The 12,726-nt window shown below is 40.8% G+C and overlaps 1 protein-coding gene across 1 annotated transcript; it reads left to right on the forward strand.

The window, feature by feature from the left end:
* The first annotated feature begins 844 nt into the window (after positions 1-844).
* S1PR3 (sphingosine-1-phosphate receptor 3) lies at positions 845-1,987 on the forward strand. The gene has a single exon (XM_010568694.1). The coding sequence runs from the start codon at positions 845-847 to the stop codon at positions 1,985-1,987; it is 1,143 nt and encodes a 380-aa protein (XP_010566996.1).
* The last annotated feature ends 10,739 nt before the right edge of the window (positions 1,988-12,726 follow it).

The raw sequence follows: 12,726 nt of genomic DNA on the forward strand, positions 1-12,726 counted from the left end.
GTGACTTGCTGTTTACTTAAGAAAGGGTAGCAGAAATCCAACTAATTCGAATGGGAAGTAGGATTGATTTTATGACGACTGGTTTTCAGAGCATCTCCTTAACTGTAAATAGCATAATTTTGTACCATTAAGGGTGGGAAGTTATTTTAGGCATTGGCATCAAGACTTGACACCAACTTTCTCAAGGTCTTTGCTACCTTAGGTGTGCAGGGGGAACAGGGACAAGCTTTGAAAGCAGTGAGTTTGCCCTGCTGCTACTCAGGCAGCGATGGTTGGGTGGTGGTTTGGTAGTGCCACATACACGTAGATCTTTTTGAGGAGTGATCTGGTTGCTGTGTACACTGGGGCTTGCTGGGACTGTTTTCTAGTCCTCTCACTGCTCCTCTGCATTTTTTTCAGCATGGAAATTTTGTAGGGGGAAACACCTATGAGCAGTTCTCCACATTGCCCTTGTATTTCTCCAGCAGAGATGCATGTGTGCAGAGCATGACCGACGGCTTACCCACAGCTACCTCGATAAGCATGCAGCCATGCTAGACCTTGGTGCCCATTGTAGTCAGCGTTGCCCTCAGCTCCTGGGTTTATGTTGCAGCTTGAGCACCCGCGTGGGCCAAGAGTGACATGAGAAGACAGGGAGATTTATGTTGCATTTGTTGATTTTATTTTCAGGTTTGCAAGCTACTCTCCCAAATTAATATGCAAGGCTTGCTGGAGCTGGGGATACACACCACCTACCCAGAGGAGTGCTTGGAGAAACGTGGCTTGATCTCCCTCTTGTGGAAAATTATTGGAACTAGATTCTCGTGATAGTAAAGAAGAAAAGTCCAGAATCGGTGAGCAAACGATGGCAGCAATTACCATGCCACCTGATGCTCTTGTCAGCCCTCAAGGAAATGAAGAGATGGACTCCCTGATCGTACTGCATTATAATTACACAGGAAAGCTTATTTTAAGGGAGAAGGCAACTGATAACATAGACCTGCCCACTATAGCATTTCTGATCATATGTAGTTTCATAGTCCTGGAAAACTTGATGGTGTTGATTGCCATATGGAAAAACAATAAATTTCACAACCGCATGTACTTTTTTATTGGCAATCTAGCTCTCTGTGATCTTTTAGCTGGGATTGTTTACAAAGTAAACATTCTTATGTCTGGGAAGAAAACTCTGAGCTTGTCCTCCACAATCTGGTTCATTAGGGAAGGCAGCATGTTTGTTGCCCTGGGAGCCTCTACTTTCAGCTTACTAGCAATAGCTATTGAGCGGCATCTGACCATGATTAAAATGAGGCCTTACGATGCAAATAAAAAGTACAGAGTGTTCCTTCTCATTGGTACATGCTGGCTTATTTCAATTTCCTTGGGTGCCTTACCCATCCTTGGCTGGAACTGTATAAACAACTTACCAGATTGCTCAACAATTTTGCCTCTGTACTCCAAGAAGTATGTTGTGTTCTGTGTTAGTATCTTCATAGCCATTTTGGCTGCCATTGTCATCCTCTATGCCCGCATCTACATCCTGGTAAAGTCCAGCAGTCGTAATGTCACTAATCACAATAACTCGGAGCGGTCCATGGCACTCCTTCGGACCGTTGTGATCGTTGTTAGTGTCTTCATTGCCTGTTGGTCTCCTCTGTTCATCCTGTTCCTCATTGATGTGGCCTGCAGAGTCAAGGAGTGCTCTATCTTGTACAAAGCCAACTGGTTTATTGCTCTGGCAGTCATCAATTCTGCAATGAACCCCATCATCTACACTCTGGCCAGTAAGGAAATGCGTAGGGCTTTCTTTCGCCTTGTTTGTGGCTGCCTGATGAAATCCAGGGTGGCCAGATCTTTGCCTATTCAGGCCACACCAGATCACAGTCGAAGTAAATCCAGCAGCAGCAATACCCAGAAGCCAAAGGAAGATTTCCCACCGATGAATGTTGCCTCATATATTGCTGAGAGAAATGAATCTCCATTTCACAACGGAAAATTCTGTAAGTAAAGGACTCCTCAAGACAAGTACCCTTCTGTGGCTTTTAGATTTAAACTACAAGTGTGGTTTAAGTATTCATGCACTTAAGTCAAAGGCCAAAACACTAACCACTTATTTAACTTTGAGGACTTATTTATGAACAATCATTTGCTTTGAGTGTTCATTCAGTAACGCATCTAATTCAGAAAAAAACATTCATGCTACCCAACAACCAGGACAGAGTCCATGCACATCTAGTGATATTGTGCACCACGATGGCATTGCATGATGAGGCTTCATTTGGCACTGCCTGATCTAGCAAGACATCAATAAAACTGTTAGAAATTTCAGCATTCACTAAATACTGCTGATGAACAGAAAATGAGCCCAATTATTGCCAACTGGGAGAAAAGCTTATTACATATGTTGGGGATTATAGTTCTCTATATGTATCTTGCTGTTATGTTAATGGCCTTATACGTATGTGGTATAAATAGCTGTATATTTGTACAATTCCTTATTACAAAGTTGTTGTTTGGTAAAAGTTTACAATATGCTAAACATTGTATTGCAGTGTACAGTGTAAGGTGACAAATTATACAAATAGATGTGTTTCAATGGGGATATTTGAAAATATATGAAGTAGTAGCTTTTAAGTGACAGGAACTTCAACATGTCATATCAATGCAGTATTTTTATTTTTTCTGCTGTTATTCAAACTTCTGATGTGTAGTGAAAGACAACATGACAGTTGTCACTGTGGCATTTCACAACTTATTTTAAACAAGGAGTAGTAAAATAACCATTGAGAGAGGCTATATGTGTTCACTGTTTAAAGTAGTTAAAATGTGACCCAACAATACATGTGTATCAAGTGTATGTACTGTTGCAATGCATATATTTTTACTTACTATTTCCAATGTATTTAAAAAATGTACGTCAAACTTACGTAAACCTGTGTACATTGTGAATGCACTACTTAAGCTGAGATTCTTCAGTTCTAAAACAGAGATATATCATTTCAGAAAGCATTGAACCACAACGGGTCCCTGTGGAGTTCCTTCTTTTCTCTCTAGGCACTACCACAGCATGGGATTGTGTTAGAAATTCTCCCTGGGAAGAAGTTCACCCAGTGAGACAAGATCCCATTTTCTGGCAACAGGACCCTACGCTCCTACCATCTCCAGGCACTTTTGCAGATACAAGAGGGAAGATGCGGTACAACAGGATCATGCTGAAGGGCATATCTCCATTTATTCCTGACCCTGCCTTGGATCTGGAATGAAAGCCTGTTTAGTTTGGAAGACCTGGAGCCCCAGACTTACTTTTTTGAGAGGCTGTTCCAGAGAAACCTGTATGAAAACAACTTTACAGTTCATTACTGCCTTACCAGCCTCAGTACAGGATGGTGTTCAGCATCAAAGGGATTCCCTGAGACCTAGAGCAGTTAAGACTTCATAAACATCTGATTTCAAGTGTGCATGGAAGTGGCCCGTGGTACTTCCATCAATAGTTCCAGTCCGCATGGAAGTGGCCTGTGGTACTTCCATCAATAGTTGCAGTCTGCATGGAAGTGGCCCGTGGTACTTCCATCAATAGTTCCAGTCTGCATGGAAGTGGCCCGTGGTACTTCCATCAATAGTACTTTATGGCTGGAGGCTTCAGTGGAGGCTGATGGGAAATTTTGATACTAGTTCCTATTGCCTTTTAGTAAGAATGTAAGCATCTAACTTTACTGGGCTCTTTCAAAAATTTGTGTTTAATGTCTCAAATCACACCTTGCCTTATGCACAATCAGTAGTAGTTGAGGCTTTTTTAATACGCAGCCTGAAAGAGCTCATCCTTAGCTTTACTCTGGTCTTAATCATTTAAAGCAGCAGCATTAGACTCTTCCCAAGTGTGTACAGTGTATAAGTTGTGTAATGTGTGTAGCAGAAGCCTTTAAAATGTGGAGATTTGCATTGTGATTGTCTTTTACAAGTTAACAGTCTGCTTGTAAATGTTTTATGGTGTTAGAAAAGTGTAAGAACAAAGAAAAACTGTATTTGAATGAAATAACTGTGAAAGAGTGTAGTTAGTGTGAAGTAATTTCTACCAAAAATGTTGAAAAGCAGTGCACTTAGAGAAAAAGCTAAATTAAGCTAAGCATGATATAACTATATGAACTGCAGATACAGGCTGGGTCAGCAGCTCTGTAGCTTTGTGAGAAATAGAACTGGTGACATTGCATTGCCATGGCTTGCTTAGGTTTTTAGATCTTACAGTGCTACTTGGCTGTATTTTCAGTGTGGAAGTTCTCCCCTGAAGTTGTGTCTTTGAAAACTGCCAGCTAAAATATTTGTGTGCTTCTAAATGTTAGTTCACGAAGTGGTGGCACGTGGCAGCATTCCTTGCTACTGTAGAGCAGAAAGGCCTTTGCAACACAATGGTTTGAGAAAACATTGTGGCTGACCCCACACCAACTCTCATGTCAAGGATGTTACGTGATTCTCTCTGTTTAGGTGAAAAAAAAATGAGTATTTTTAATAGCCAAAGTCCAAGAATATGCACATAGAAGTGAGTTTTAACATCTGGATTCTAGCCTTAGCTACTGTCAGAGTTGATGCAAGGTACAAGTAATGCAAACAACTCCACTGTTGGAGGCCATGTGATTGCATGTCACTACAAAAACCTTTCACTCTACTCTGATTTCCTTCTCTTTGTTTTGGAGCTGTGGGGATATTTTGTTAGTTCACTACCCTGCTGTACTTGAAGCAGGCTCCTAAGATTCATGGGTTCACATATAACACTGATAATATAATTTGCAAAGTACTTACGACTGAAGAGAACAAAAACTATTTTGGATACAGTCTTCAGTGGGTACATCCCACTGGGACGTATTAGGTAAAGCACAGATTCTGGAAGATTTCAGAGCAAAATTTTCAAGTAGGGCAAGTGAAGGGCTTAACAGCAGTAGGCCATAAACAACCAGGAAGATGTCCTATCCTTGAAGCTGGAAAAAGATGGAGGATAGCTTCTTTCACCCTAAGATACTGAAAGTTCCTTAAAATACATCCCAGAATCCAAGCATTTTATCATCTAGGCTGATTTGAGCATATAAGAAACTGAATCAGGTCTCCCTTTCCCAATTGGTTTTACATGGAGCAAAAGCTACAAAGGAGACTAACATCTCATTCATATTATTTCATTAATTGGAATATTTATTTTGGTTCTGGATTACAAAAGAAAGGCAAATCAAATGACCTAAGGAGGAAAAAAAAGCTTTCACACAAGATGCTTTCCAAAAGTCTTTTATTGCCAACAGTCTTACAGAGTATTTTCAACTGATTAGGTACCATAAACATTTTGAAAACTTCTAATTAAATCTCAAACCTTTGAACCAAAGTTGTTGTGTAGCAGTCATTTTTTCAAAGAATTGTAAAAAATGTTTTGGCCTTCAGTGGAAAACACGCATTTAAACTTTGGGTGTTGTGCCTGAAAGCAGTACCTATGGGAACAAACGCTGTGCAGCCAAAGGCGGTAGGCTCTGCCTCCACCGTCCCAGAGTCCGGGGCGGGCTTCGCCCCTGCTTTCCTGGGAGCCGACTCGGTCCCTTGGCTTGCCTGCTTGGAAGGCTGTCGGCTCCAGCAGCACCGCGCACGGCTGCTCCCTTGCAACGGCACATTTTATGAGGAGCAACTGTAATTAGGGTGCCGCACTGCCTACGAGGTTTGTCGTTTCCACCTGCTCTAGCAAGGAAGTGGCAAACACGCTGGTGCGTGAAGTGCCGGGTGCCAAAAAGCTGGGGTCCTGAGAGCGGCTGCTCTGCCCCTGCTGAGCAGAGGTGTGCTGGCGTCTGCCCCGGGTGGTGCCATTTAATCTACCAACCAAGGGCGCAGCTCGGCCCCTTGGCTTTGCTGGGAGCTGTGGACCCCGTGGCCATCCCAGGCCTGGCGACAGTCCCTTCTCAAGGCAAAACTGGGGGCGGGGGGCACGGCAGCAGCGATCACGGGTTTCTGCTTGGCCACCACTGAGCCGTGAGGCTTGCCGCAGCCCTGAAGCCTCCTGGCAGCTGAAGTGGGCTGGAGGCACCGTGTGGAGGCATCCTGGTGCCCATGCTGCCTTCAGGGCTGCATTTCTTCTCCCCAAGAGCAACGTAACTGCCCAGGGCATCCCCGGGCTCAACTTTTCATCAAGTGGACAAGAGGGAAGGGCCTTTGCAAGGAGACGCTCGGGCGGTGAAGGAAGAAGGTTTGGGGAATATCAGCCCAGCTAAGCTTCCTTCTGGCGTGGAGCCTTTCTCTTCTCCACAGTACACTGAATAGCTGCTCTTCCATGGGCTTTGTCCTTGCAGTCACTCTCCACAGAAAGACCATGGAGTGGGCTACCCTCACCTATTCAGTGTGCCGAGCAGGAAAGCTACCTTTTCAGGAGAGGGCATCATCTGGCCCAGAAGGAGGGCCCATACGAGCAATTATTTGCATGGTGAAAATGGTGTTTGTCAAAAATGAACCCGTGGACATCAGTGTTGCCTCTGTCAAAGTAAATGGAGCTCCTCTGATGTAAAGTTAGTGTAACTGAGGTCAAACTCCTCATGTGCCATTTGGTCCTCTGACATTTTTCATCCCTGTTTCTACTGAGATGAGTAGTTCATTGACTAACTAATATTCAATATCCAGATAAACCTTGAAGAATTTAATTTCTTCTGCTACAAAACGGGCATCCCTCCAGGTAAATTAAAAAAAAAAAAAAAAAGTAGGCCATTGGGGAACCTGGGCATAGGAGGACAGACTCAAGCCCACTTTACATGCATTTCGATCCAATAGTAGTGCTCATTATTTTATTACTTTGGTTAATCATATACAAACTGAATAGTCAGAAAACAGTTGCATGACACTTATATTCCAAATTCTGTTGCTCAAGGACTTCCTCAGAGACAAAATTTGCCTCTATAACCAGAATACCACAATCAGCAGACAGGCAAAAACTTGAGATTCACAAAAGTGGTTGGGAAAATAAATGATCACAATATTTCCACATACATTATTTTTCCTGCAATTCTCAGTTAAAAATGTTTCTAAAAGTGATAAATATTAATAAGTAACAGATGTACAGTCAAACTCCCTTTTACAGCAAAATATGCACTTTTTTGTTATGTTGTTGCTGCCCACACAGTGCAAAGAAAAACAATTACCTCAAAAGAAGAAACCTGGATTGAGGTTTAACTCTGCAGGACTTCACTGAGAAGCAGTTATCACACCAATCCAGCCACAAAAGACACAAATATATATCAATTATAATCTTTACGTTCTTCACTTAATAAAAAATTTCACTGATTTTGAATGAATATATGCCTGGGTGTGTTTGGTGCGGTTTGCCTCATGGAAGAAAATGGAGGACTGCTGGAAAAGGCTGTCATTTGACCTGTGTGTTATTTGACCTTCACAATAGCTACATAAAATGTAAATCTGCATCTTAATCTCAAAATCTGAGGCTACCTTCCTTTTCTGAGTCATCTGTGCTGCCTTCCACAAAGTGGCATAGCTGAACGAGTCACCCAGCTTTAGCTTCCTTCTTCCTTTGGTTTCCGTGGCTTGTTCTGTTGTCAAACAAGGTTTAAACACTCTCTATATGGTGCTTTTGCTAGAAATGTATAGTTCTGAAATCTTACCCCCTTTACTGAGACAAAAAAAAGCCCTGTTTTTTTCTCAATGGAAGCCATACAAGATGCCTATGTTGGAGTATGCAGAGGAACAGATCAGGGCTTATGAACATAAATGTCTCAAAAAGAGATGAGCAGTAGGCATTGCCTAAGTATTTTGCAGTTCTCCTCCCCAGAGGTTCTGCTTTAACTCTATCAACCAATTAACATGTTTATAATTTGGCAATAGCTCTCTATTTTCATCAGTGGCTTATAAGCCTATTGGCTCATGTTTCCAGGCTTCACATTTCTTATCCCTGGGGTTTTCTCTCCCGACAGCTTTTCATGCCCTGTCCAAGCCTCTGGTGAACTGCAGGCCAATTGTACGTCCGTGTTACCTTTTCCATGGGCCTGCCGTCATTCCAGCTGCATCCAATGCAGCTGTGAGCAAGGTCCACAGACACTGTGTGCCAGTGAGTAGAGTAAGTACAGCTGAGCACAGAGCTTTTAGTGGGAATTTGGCCATATCCTGACAGCTTTGAGAAAGCATAGATTTGTGGAGAGCGCAACCCTAGGTTTGGGCAAAAAGACCTAGCAAATCAACATATTTTTGACAGTACACTAAGGTAAATCTGAATTTGGATTTTATGCAGACATATTTTTTAAATGTCTGAGACATAAAAAGGGAAGTGTGTCTGTTACTTCAGCTTAGACTTTGTTTATGCAAATATGGTTTACTTAATTAAATTCTTGGTTCTACCACTTACTTCAGATAGACATTGGATGCTAAGAACAAAGGCCTGGAAGCAGGATTTGTAACCTTTTGTCAGAACATTCACAAGTTCCAAATTTCCCCTTTAGAGCTGCAAATTTCCTGGAGGCTGCAAAACTCTGCTAGTTTTCAAATGGAGCATTTGCTACTTACGAATATCTAAATATGCATCAATTCTATTATGAATACATTGTAGCTGGCATCTGGCACTTGATGTGCCAGAAGCAATCACACTGTGGTATAAATTTTTTTAAATTCTCCTCATCTTACTGCACAACATGATGCCTGGGAACCACGATGATAAGAAATGTGAGCATATTATTCCACAGAGGAGAAAAAGAATGAATCCAGGATATGGAAAATTTAGTGCTGGCAGGTGACATTTGCCAGACTGTTAGTAAACATTTTCTTCTGGTGACAGTGCACATTTTGCACTGGACTATGTCTTTTGTTCAAGCGTTTACTGACCATGTGTGTCAGAGAGGTTTCTGGCAGAGCCAGTGGTATCTCCCATTGTGAACCCTGTAGGATGTGAAGCGGAGGGAAGCTGCTGTATAACCTTCTGTCCTCACTGTGTGTGCAAAGCCCTGGGCAGGGAGGCAGGCAGCAAGCCATGGAAATTGCATCTCCTCCTATGGTCTCCACCCAGGTGTGGCCAGTTTGAACAACCTCTTCTTGCACTAGGGAAGGGGACATGGGAGTCCTCACTCTGAGCAAACTCCCATTGAAGTCAGAAGGTAATTCAGTTTTCAAATCACATTTTCTACCTTTGAGGTTTCATTGCTTCTGAAGCACCTGAAATAACTGAAAGTTTGGGAACATGACTGTACCTCAATGTCCAGTCTATCACTGCTTTTTATAGATAATTTTATTATCCTAATAATTACTCTAGATCTGCAATGAAATGAACCAGGAACATTTGGTTCACTTCTGAAAGTTCTTTGTTTAAAGGAATCAAATGCATTTTCATTGCCCATAGTTCACATAGTTGCAACACAACTGGAATCAAAACTGATAATCTGATAGGACTCAAAAGCAACATAGCCTTGCAGGATATTTAGAGCTCCAGTTCTGACTTCTCAGCTGTCCCCTGGGAAAATATCAAAGGAAACCATAATATGTCTAATCTCAGTGATTTCTATTGAGTCTAGCAAATTTGTTCTTTCAGTAAAATCCCAGTTCTTGAAGTCATGGTACTGAATTATCACCAGCAAGTGTCTAGCCCTTCAGATTGCATAGAAGAGAATAAAAAGAAAAGGTGAGGGGACTCAAAACCAACGGCAAACATTAAAAGGCTCAAATTATTATGCTGTCGGCTGTCTGGTTTTCAGCCAATTGCACAGCATTTGAGCCTATCTATCTCATAACTTCTACATGTCTTAAATTGCTGGCAGTGTTGGCTCCTCACAGAAATGAACCCTGCCTCTCTAGCAGGTTGAACTAGCTCTTGTTGAGCTCAGTGTAAAATGGTCTTTGACTCTGACACCAACAGGTCTGGAACTGCTATCCAAATGGCTACACAGTTTTTATATCACTTTTATGTAGGGGAAAGCCAAATCTACCAGAGTGACAGTGGCAAAAAGCAATGGCAGGATCCACAAAAGGAGCACTGATTGGCCCACATGCCCCTCCTTCCTGGACAGCTTTGAGATCATTTGGTTCCCAGTGACTTAGAAAAGCCTCTGGATCATCACACCTGGCCAGACAGGATCTGCTGGCCCATTGCGGCAGCAGGGCACTGCCACAGCCCAAAGGTGCTACCACTACCTAGGACCAAACTGCATCTGATCAACCTATGTGTAACCTCTGCATCATCAATGGGTGTGCTGAGCTGGGCAAATTGGCTGTGCTGACAGAGCATCTTAAAATAGCCACATTTTTCTGGAGGCAGAGTTTGTGAAATGTAGTCTGGGGAATTTAATATTTCTGTCAAGCTGTTTCATTTTGTGTCTCCTTGCCACCTGCTTTAATTTCCAAAACATGCAGCTAAGCCACTGCTAAGTTATTAAAGTTACAGCTAGGACAATGGTAAAAAATTTTAGATGCTTATTTCAGTGTATGATTAGTGCCTTCATTCATACACCCGTACGTTGTCACATTTTTCCAGGCATACACTGAGAGGGTATTTAGCAGGTATTTAATCCAAAACAGACAAAGGCAGCAGGTGGGATTTTTGACACACCTAAGGGAGTTAGGCACCTGGCTCTTACTGAAATGATATACAACATTCAAAGTACGAAAGAGGCCTTCTCTTAGAGTTAGTGATAGCACACTTAAAACTTTCCAAGACATGGCTATAGGGAGCATGGAATGACAAGTGTTACGTATGACAAAAAAGGTGGCAACTGAGATACTTCGAACTGGAATATGGAGAGACATGGATGCTCTTAAATAAAGTCATTTTGATGGATACTGCTTTGGAGTATAAGATCACCTCACATTCCCTTGCAATTTCCAACCTGGTGAAAGGACAACCCAAATTTTAAGAATTCCACTAACCTCAGTGCCATACTGATTAGAGTTGCAATGCAGCATTTAATTTCTTTCCTTTGCTCTCAGCTCCCACCCAGACCTAGAAATATCAACTAATAAGTATCTATCTGCAATAAAATTAATCACAAGCGTTTGGTTCACTAATGTCTTAGTTTGGCTTCTGAATGTCTTGATTACAGAATCAAGTGTGGCTTTATTGCACAGATCGTATGATTAGTCTTAGGTACCTCAATCATTTTCATTCTTGGGATCAACCAAAACCAAACTTCCCAAGTTGCAATTTCACCATATTTCAAAGCAGAAGGTACAAGAAAATTATTTCAGAATTTTAATATCATGATCCTACCTGAATGTATTCTATGGGAATACTTCAGTCAGTCTGGTTGTAGTTTGACAAATTTTTAAGCTTAGCAACTTCTTAAAACCAAATCTAATTTTAAGTAGATTTAAGTATTGACTATTTCAGTGTAGGGAGGTGCTTAACCTAGACTTATCCTGCTGAGTCTTGGCCTTTATGAATCAAGTCTGAAGGTTTGATTTGAGATACCAGTGCTAGAGAAGACCTTGAAATGCTGAAGGCTAAATCCTGTTTCTGGCACAAACTTTGCCTTTACAGAAACTGTGTCTATTGAATCTGGTTCTTGATAAGCCTCATAAAATAGGAAAATAACTTCATATAGTGCTTGCATTTGAATAGTACAAACCTTCATTAAAACAATTCCCAGTATCAAAAGCCAAGGACATTTCTGCCAGAAAGGCATCTTTAGTGTATGTGTATTTTTCAACCTGATATTTAGAGAAAAGCAGTATGTTTGCAATACGTATCACTTGCTGAAGGCCAAAGTGAAGTTATGCTTTGGTAGGTAAATGCAAATGGCATCATTTGCAGAACTGACAACAGAGTCATGATAGTTTTCACTGTTTATCAGAAGAAAAGATTTTTCAGATATGTCATTGAACAACCACATACATCTTGCATTAAACCTATTAAACACAAGTTATTTGAACTTGCCTAACCGTTATGTAACATCTCATTGGAGACTGGTAGTCAAGGACACCTAGATCTTCACCATAAGCAGAGAACTACTTATAAACAACCTTAGCACTCAAATTAATAAATTAAAGTTACAGAATATTGTTATATTATCATTAGAAAAATCAAATGCACACACCTTGTACACAGAGAGATCACACCAAATCATTATTAAAGCAAGATACAAATGTTTTGAGTAGCATCATATAAGAATTCAAATTTGACATCAGAAAGATAAAATGTTTTTTATATCAGTGACACTGAATAACACTCCTAAAAAACCATTTTATGCTAAATTTCCGAGTTGGAATACTAATAGCTGAATTCAGACTCCTTCCATAGTTAATCTGCGTAATCCACCTGTAATCCCCATAGTTGTGCTTCTTAGGTAAAATCAGAAATAAGATTCCCAATATTCATTTTCTCAAGAAATTGAGACTGCTGAATTCTATTTTTATCTGGACAATCACAATTGGCATTTTTCTTCTGGTAAAAACACATGGCACAGAAGATAGTTCTATACTGTCAACAGACTGACTTGAAAAATATAAATATATACTGTATTTATATATAATGTGTATATATACACTATCAATATTCACATTAGATAATCTGAACAATTTTATTGAAATTACTTTTTAAGAAAGCCTTCTGCTGTGACTTCATGTCTACATAAAGCATTGAGAATTTTCAAGTGTACCATGTGAAATGGGGCTTCTTAAACCTAAAGAAAACATACTGGTGAAATATATGTGAATATGCATTTTTTTATAATGTACATGTTTTTTCAGATCTGCAATCTCTACCAGTTATAGCTTGCAAATTACAAAAACTAAAATAGTTATCCAGAG

Source organism: Haliaeetus leucocephalus, unplaced genomic scaffold, assembly GCF_000737465.1.
Source record: "Haliaeetus leucocephalus isolate CR32 unplaced genomic scaffold, Haliaeetus_leucocephalus-4.0 Scaffold251, whole genome shotgun sequence".
NCBI lineage: Eukaryota > Metazoa > Chordata > Aves > Accipitriformes > Accipitridae > Haliaeetus > Haliaeetus leucocephalus.